This window comes from Neoarius graeffei, chromosome 8, assembly GCF_027579695.1.
Source record: "Neoarius graeffei isolate fNeoGra1 chromosome 8, fNeoGra1.pri, whole genome shotgun sequence".
NCBI classification, from domain to species: Eukaryota; Metazoa; Chordata; class Actinopteri; order Siluriformes; family Ariidae; genus Neoarius; species Neoarius graeffei.
Genome location: NC_083576.1, coordinates 92,743,068 through 92,752,134, shown reverse-complemented (window position 1 = coordinate 92,752,134; position 9,067 = coordinate 92,743,068). Strand labels below are relative to the sequence as shown.

The window sequence follows — 9,067 nt, the reverse complement described above, 5'->3', positions numbered from 1 at the left end:
TGATTACCACTCTGGGACACACACCAGAGCGGCCCCCTGCCTCAGCAACATTAATGCCGGCTCCGCCGATTCTGTGCGCCCTCTCTATCAATACAGGTCGTGGAAAATTATGTTCATCAAGCACTTCAGGAATCCACCTTTCCAGAATGGCACACATATCAGACCCTTCTACCTTCTCTGGGAGGCCGACCAGGAGAAGATTCAAGCGGTGGGCTCGGTTTTCCAAGTCGTCCACTTTTGAGACTAGCTCTTCAATAGCCGCCTTCATGGTGCTGGTCTGTGTTTTCAATGATGCTACATCGTCTTGATTGGTGCTAATTCTGTCCTCCGCTTCAGTAACACGTGATGACACTGCCTTCAGATCACTCTGTATTCCCTCAATAGCACTGAACAGGCTGTCAAACCTCAGTACAAATTCTCCTTTCATTGCGCTAATGGCATTAAGAATTGGGTTCGAGCTATCCACCACAACTGAGTCTCCATTGCTAGCATTAGCATCTGCCATTCCCTAAACACCTGTAGCTTCTGCTTTAGATGATTTCTGAGTTTTTGCAGCTTGTTTCGGAGGCATTTGGGCTGGTTGTTCTTGATTCCACACAAATTGTGACTACTCACAGGTCTTATACTGGCTGTTTGGTTAGTTTATTCTCTGAATTTCCATGGGAGCTCCCACACACATGCGTTCAGCACAGCACCATAACCCGGAATTCCATAATTTATTTTTGATGTTCCATTTATATTCATTTCTACATTTTTTTTCCTGTGGCTCCTGTGGAACCATCACAGAGATCCAGAACATTCTGTACCTTTCATTTGGATCTTTTCCCCTGGAATCATGAGTAGATTGGCATTTTAACCACAGAGTAAAGTGGAAGGCACATACATTTCTCATCCATCCATCCATCCATCCATCCATCCATCCATCCATCCATCCATCCATCCATCCATCCATCCATCCAATGTTATTATTTTTCTTTTTATCCATCCATCCATCCATCCATCCATCCATCCATCCATCTGACCACCTGTCCATACACCAACCCATCCATTGTTCTCTTTTTTCTTTCCACCCATCCATCCGTCTATGCATCTGCCAATCCATCCATTGTTCTTTCTTTCTTTCTTTCTTTCTTTCTTTCTTTCTTTCTTTCTTTGGTTTTTATTTAAATATGTTTATAAAAATATTTGTTTCTTTTCTTTTTCCATCCATCCATCCATCATTGTTTATTTTTTCTTTCCATCCATCCATCCATCCATCCATCCAACATCATTCTTTTTCTTTTTATCCATCCATCCATCCATCCATCCATCCAATGTTATTCTTTTTCTTTTTATCCATCCATCCATCCATCTGTCCAGCTGTCCATACACCAACCCATCCATCATTCTCTCTTTTTTCTTTCCACCCATCCATCCGTCCATGCATCTGCCAACCCATCCATTGTTCTTTCTTTCTTTCTTTCTTTCTTTCTTTCTTTCTTTCTTTCTTTCTTTCTTTCTTTCTTTCTTATTTAAATATGTTGATATTAAAATGTTTGTGATGTATTTAATGTTTGTTCTGGTGCGTGTTTGTTGATTGTTATTCCTGTGAGAATGTAGCAGTCGTGTGTTGCTGATGTCACATGGGGACACTGTTATTGTTTTTAATGATTTATTTATTACCATGTGCTCAGAACAGCTGCCACATTTAGATAATATTTTGTGCAACACCAGAGAGCACAGTTATGGTGAAGGGTGGAAACTTACAGAAGTAATCAGTGATAAAGAATTAAAGTTAAACGTCCAGAAAGGGGAACATGCAGGGCAGGTCCAAAACATATGAACAAGATTGTCTGGGTCCTGAAGACACTGACTACAGTCAGGACAGAGTCAGGTAGGTTTGTTGATGAACCAGCTGTACATCTGCATGGAGAAGAGCTGTGGACTCGGTGCAGTACCTCATCGCAGGTTCATCTTCTGTCTACTCCGGTAGGTCTCAGAAGCAGGAGGAGACTGATATGGACTGAGCATGTTCAAGAATTTAAAAGATTAGAATAGTGTCTCGGCGGCACGGTGGTGTAGTGGTTAGCGCTGTCGCCTCACAGCAAGAAGGTCCTGGGTTCGAGCCCCGGGGCCGGCGAGGGCCTTTCTGTGCGGAGTTTGCATGTTCTCCCCGTGTCCGCGTGGGTTTCCTCCGGGTGCTCCGGTTTCCCCCACAGTCCAAAGACATGCAGGTTAGGTTAACTGGTGACTCTAAATTGAGCGTAGGTGTGAATGTGAGTGTGAATGGTTGTCTGTGTCTATGTGTCAGCCCTGTGATGACCTGGCGACTTGTCCAGGGTGAACCCCGCCTTTCGCCCGTAGTCAGCTGGGATAGGCTCCAGCTTGCCTGCGACCCTGTAGAAGGATAAAGCGGCTAGAGATGACGAGACGAGAATAGTGTCTCAGTTGGAGGGATGTGGAACCACAGGGAATTCGGGGAATTTTTTTCCGAATGGTCTTGTAGATATGTGAAAAAAGGAGGCAAATGTTATGGCCTGACTTGGTTCGGGTAGTTAGCAATCGATGAGATAATGAGTGTGATGGCATTGATGGATGTATTGGCATGAAAGTTGAAGCTTTGGAAGCTAATCTGTTAGAGCAGAGTGTTGGACTAAAAAGGACTAAAGTGCTGCTGCATTTCTCTCTTTAGGATAAAGAAGTCAGGGCAGAATTACACTGACTGTGACATCATTATCAGCACAGCATTGTGGGTAATGTAGGAAATCAATCACTGGAATGAAAATAAAGCGAAACGTCCATGAAAAAATTTAAACTTAAAAAAAGTCAGAATTTCATTCTAACTTGAATTTAAAATACTGTTGAAGATCACAGCTTACAGTGGTGCTTGAAAGTTTGTGAACCCTTTAGAATTTTCTGTATTTCTGCATAAATATGACCTAAAACATCATCAGATTTTCACACAAGTCCTAAAAGTAGATAAAGAGAACCCAGTTAAACAAATGAGACAAAAATATTATACTTGATCATTTATTTATTGAGGAAAATAATCCAATATTACAAATCTGTGAGTGGCAAAAGTATGTGAACCTGTGGGATTAGCAGTTAATTTGAAGGTGAAATTAGAGTCAGGTGTTTTCAATCAATGGGATGACAATCAGGTGTGAGTGGGCACCCTGTTTTATTTAAAGAACAGGGATCTATCAAAGTCTGATCTTCACAACACATGTTTGTGGAAGTGTATCATGGCACGAACAAAGGAGATTTCTGAGGACCTCAGAAAAAGCATTGTTGATGCTCATCAGCTTGGAAAAGGTTACAAAACCATCTCTAAAGAGTTTGGACTCCACCAATCCACAGTCAGACAGATTGTATACAAATGGAGGAAATTCAAGACCAACAAAGATCACTCCAAGAGCAAGGCATGTAATAGTCGGCGAGGTCACAAAGGACCCCAGGGTAACTTCTAAGCAACTGACGGCCTTTCTCACATTGGCTAATGTTAATGTTCATGAGTCCACCATCAGGAGAGCACTGAACAACAATGGTGTGCATGGCAGGGATGCAATGAGAAAGCCACTGCTCTCCAAAAACAACATTGCTGCTCATCTGCAGTTTGCTAAAGATCACGTGGACAAGCCAGAAGGCAATTGGAAAAATGTTTTGTGGACAGATGAGACCAAAATAAAACTTTTTGGTTTAAATGAGAAGGGTTATGTTTGGAGAAAGGAAAACACTGCATTCCAGCATAAGAACCTTATCCCATCTGTGAAACATGGTGGTAGTGCATCATGGTGCTGCATCTGGGCCAGGACGGCTTGCCATCATTGATGGAATGATGAATTCTGAATTACACCAGCGAATTCTAAAGGAAAATGTCAGGACATCTGTCCATGAACTGAATCTCAAGAGAAGGTGGGTCATGCAGCAAGACAACGACCCTAAGCACACAAGTTGTTCTACCAAAGAATGGTTAAAGAAGAATAAAGTGAATGTTTTGGAATGGCCAAGTCAAAGTCCTGACCTTAATCCAATCGAAATGTTGTGGAAGGACCTGAAGCGAGCAGTTCATGTGAGGAAACCCACCAACATCCCAGAGTTGAAGCTGTTCTGTACAGCTTCAGCTTCTGGGGATAGATTAGGGATAAAATTAGCTCATGTTTTAAGTCGTTCAAATTCTGTAAAGCTGCTTTGCGCCAATGTTTATTGTTAAAAGCGCTATACAAATAAACTTGATTTGATTTGATTCTGTACGGAGGAACGGGCTAAAATTCCTCCAAGCCGGTGTGCAGGACTGATCAACAGTTACCGCAAACGTTTAGTTGCAGTTATTGCTGCACAAGGGGGTCACACCAGATACTGAAAGCAAAGGTTCACATACTTTTGCCACTCACAGATATGTAATATTGGATCATTTTCCTCAATAAATAAATGACCAAGTATAATATTTTTGTCTCATTTGTTTAACTGGGTTCTCTTTATCTACTTTTAGGACTTGTGTGAAAATCTGATGATGTTTTAGGTCATATTTATGCAGAAATATAGAAAATTCTAAAGGGTTCACAAACTTTCAAGCACCACTGTAATTATAAATATTATTCTATAAATCACTCAGGATGGAGTTTAAAGATTCTTTGGAAGTTCTTCTGGGTTCTATATAGAAGCATGTATCAGAACAATTCCCTGCCACAAATTGTTCTATATAAAACCTTTTTTTTTTGGAACCTAACAGCCATGAATTATCCCCTGAACACTTGAAGAACTCCTGAAGTTGATCTGCTGGCCTTCATTGTCATGGAAATTAGAGAAATGTAAAACAGAAGCGGACTGAAATCGGAGCCCTGTGGTACACCTTTATTTACATTCATACACTGATCTCTACACATCAGGAGAAATGTTTGAGAAAAAAGTTTGAGCTCATGTTGAGTTTGGTGGTTGAGTTTGTTTGTCAATAGTCTATAAGGTGTCATCTTTTCTAGATAATTTGAATGATTAATGATTTTAAAAAGCTCCTTTCCAGGAGTAAGGGTTCATTAAAAGTAGAGAGAGAGAGAGAGACCTGCTGACATTCTTTACTTTAAGATGTGTGGAACATATGCTCTTCCTATTAACATTCTTCAGGAACATCGTAACGCTGTATTAAATTCACTGCTGAGTGCTTAGTGAAGCTTTTAACGGAATTCAGTGACACGTGAAACATGAGTTACGGCTAATTTTACACCATAACAAACCACGCCCACTGGATCATTTTATATTGTTCATATTTGAAATTCTTCACTTACTAACTTTCTGCCTAATTCTGTGTTTAATTTATAAGATGAGCGATCAGAACCTCGTATCAACATCCCTGCATTCAGTGAAAATCAGAATGCTGACACTGTAGACTCCTTCCAGAAATGTTACATAAACACATTTCTCCTTACGGAAAACGTCCCTGTGAATGAGCTGTTGCTATAGAAATGATAACATATTAATAATAACAACGAGTGCATTAATGTAAACCTGCACTACAGTCAGAGCTGCTGTTATAGAGAATTAATCAACACCTTCTGACCAATCAGAGTCCAGGATTCAGCAGGTTCTTGTTTCTATGGTAACAGGGACATGTACAGTGGAACATTCAGTAATAATAAATGGATTTTTTTTAAGTGTGTAATTGTAAAGAGACATTGATTTAAGTAACATTTCTGGAAGGAGTCTCCAGTGTCAGTGCTGTGTAACAGTCAGAAGTGAAGCTGTGAGTTTAAGTTTTCAGACGTCTTCAGGATAGAGGAGGTGGTCACATTTCTTCTTTATGGTTTCTTGGTAACATGAAGAGAGAGAAAAAACAGGCTGGTGAGAGAAGGAATGTTTATAGCTGCTGTAGCATAAGTGACAAAAAACTGTAATCATTGGCACTTTGCTGCGGTACAAGAGAAATAAAACAAATAACCTTCAGGGTGGTGAAAGCAATTCATTTTTTTGTAACTCCATTTTGTTTTATTCCTTACATATTATGTTCTCTCTGGTGTTAGCACACACACACACACACACACACACACACACACACACACACACACACACACACAGAAGTATATATTATTTTAAATGTGCTGCTGATGGATGAAAGCAGATGAAATCATCATCATCATCATCATCACCTATTCCAACCTTTTAAACCAGATCCATTCAGAAGGTCACTCTGAGGTCACAGGAGCGACGTTATCCCCTCCAGCATGATGCATCAGAGCTAAAATAGAAGAACGACAATCCTGAGAGGATCTCCAAAGGCTCGAACTTGAGGCTCGCAACCATAACCACAACATGGCTGCAGACGCTGACGTTGCCGAGGCGTATTTTCATCATGGTGGTAAAACCTGAGCCAGACAATTTTTTTTTTTTAAACAAGGCTTTAAATTTTCAGCGTGAGCTCTCATGCCTCAGTGATGAGACGCTACAACATCAACTTTAACTACAGAGAAAGAAAGCAAATTAATTTTAATTAATTTGTCCAACATTTCTGCCATCATGGCTGATGATGATACGGCGGCACAAGCTGCTCCAACATGGAGGTTCCGCAAAGTGTCTTTGTTCCGGAAGCTGAGAGAACATCTGGAGTGTAAGTGTGATTTTTTTTCACACTTTTCCTCATTATTTTGGAATTGTAGTTCAATGGAGTGCAAACCTGAAGATTTAAAGCTATAATGTGCTATTCACACTTAAATAAAAAAAAGTACAGAATTAAAGAATTTAGGAAATAATAATAATAATAATAATAATAATAATAATAATAATGAGGTTTTTTTATTATAGTCAGTTTAGGAGAGCAGTGAACTCTGTGCTGCTGTGGTTGCGATGGTAGCGTTCCTGTTTGGTATGAGCCGTAAAAACTAAATGGTTGGTTAACTGAGCTACTGCACTTTAGACGTCCCATATTTAGAGACCAGAGATCTCATGATGAAACTGTATAACATGCTGAGAACTAACTATGATCTGGCAGCATGATGGATTTTAAAATAAAATTGTGTGTGTGTGTGTGTGTGTGTGTGTGTGTACCAGTATCATTAGGGTCAGATCTGCTATTAAATACAATATTCAAAGCTCAATAACAACAACAGTAACATAATAATAATAATAATAATAATAATAATAATAATAATAATAATAATAATAATAATAGTTGTTGTCTAACTGACCAACCCACTGACTGATCAAGCCACACACAAACTGACTGATCCTTTGACCCACCAAATCTGATTCACTGACCCACCAACAACTGACCAGCTTTTTCACTGTTTGAATGGAAGCCCAACCCACTGACTGTCCTGATTGACACTGATTGACCAACTTTCTAAGTAACTAACCCATCCAGCCACCTGACTGACCCATCAAGTGACTGACCAACCAACTGCCTTATTCATCAACTGTCTGATCAACCCACTGACCAATCAATCCACTGACTGATCAACCCAGAAATCTGATGACCTACCAATTTTCTGATTCACTAATCTGCCAATGACCAACCAACCAACCAACCAACCAACCAACCAACCAACCAACCAATCTATCCACTGGCTGAAAGGCAGACCAATCCACTGATCAACCCACAGGCCTAACAACCAAGTGACCCAGTGACTCATTCACTGACTGAATAATTGACTCACCACCTGAGCAACCAACCCAGTGACTGGCCCATCCATTAACTGGGCAGCACGGTGGTGTAGTGGTTAGTATTGTCGCCTCACAGCAAGAAGGTTCTGGGTTTGAGCCTAGCGGCTGACGGGGGCCTTTCTGTGTGGAGTTTGCATGCTCTCCCTGTGTCTGCATGGGTTTCCTCTGGGTGCTCCGGTTTCCCCCACAGTTCAAAGACATGCAGTTAGGTTAACGTAGGATGGCCTTGGGCTGAAGTGCCCAAGAGTGGCGGCGCGTACGTATGCAGCAGCTTTGCTCTCCTGTGATGAACTAAATTTTGTTGTACATTGTGCAGTGACAATAAAGGCATTCTATTCTATTCTAACTGACCTACCCACTAACCAACCAACTGAATGACTAATCAGTTCACCACCCGCCTACTGACCAATCCCCTGACTAATCACCCCACCCACTAACTCACCAACCTGATTATCAACCAACTGTTCAATTCATTGACCAATCATCCAACCCTCTAACCAGTTGAATCAGAATCTGACCAACCTGCACACCAACCATCCCACTGACTGACTGGCCCAACAACAAAGCAACCACAAAACTGACAAATGACCAGCTGACCAAATAAGCACCCAACCAACCCACTGCTGGAGCAGCCCAACACCAACCAACCCAAAATCAAGTGCCTAATTAACTGACCAACCCACTTTCTGAACAACTGTCTAACTTGCCAACCATCCAAACACTGATCAACTGACTGACTGATTTACAACTGACCAAATCAATGTACAAGTACCCATACATCTACTGAATGACCCACTGACCCACCAAACTGCTCTTACTGTCTGATTCACTGACTGCCTTTTCAACCCTCCACCCAGCTAAACCTGCATCTGACCAATCCACCAACTGACTCACTGAAATAGCAACCTAGCAACCAACTGACTGAACCACTACAAACTAACAAACTGAACCACCTGAAAGCTTCACCACTTAAACAAGCAAACATCCAACCAACCTATTAACTGGGCAGCCCATCATCTGACTAATCCATTGACTGACCCATTGACAGAAGTACCTACCAGCTGACCCACCCACAGACCCACCAACCCACCACTGATTAATTTCACCCATTGGCTGGAAGGTTCACCAGTTGACCAACCACCCATTAAAGCCCTCCAATGACTGGCCCATCAATTTGCTAATCCACTGAACAACCAACTGAACCAACAGCCAAGCTACTAACTGTCCAACCCACCAATGACCAACCCACAGATTGTAAAACTTACCAGCTGACCAACCCACAGACTCTGATGAAATAAATATCCAATGCTAAGACTCTTTATCATGTTAAACTTGTGCTTGTGCAGTATTCTGTACATTTCTCACCCTCTACTTTCAGCCTGAGACCAAATAAATATGACCTTTACCTGTTAATTACATGAAGCCTGTTAAGACGAAT

The 9,067-nt window shown here is 41.2% G+C and overlaps 1 protein-coding gene across 1 annotated transcript in view; it reads left to right on the top strand.

Annotated features, from left to right (window-relative positions):
- The first annotated feature begins 6,282 nt into the window (after positions 1-6,282).
- Positions 6,283-9,067, top strand: part of LOC132889963 (cytosolic carboxypeptidase 4) — a 238,887-nt gene continuing 236,102 nt past the window's right edge. Inside the window, exons 1-2 of the mRNA XM_060926765.1 lie at positions 6,283-6,328; positions 6,437-6,577. Of these exons, the coding sequence (XP_060782748.1) occupies positions 6,283-6,328; positions 6,437-6,577 (187 nt within the window). The remainder of the gene's footprint in view (positions 6,329-6,436; positions 6,578-9,067) is intronic.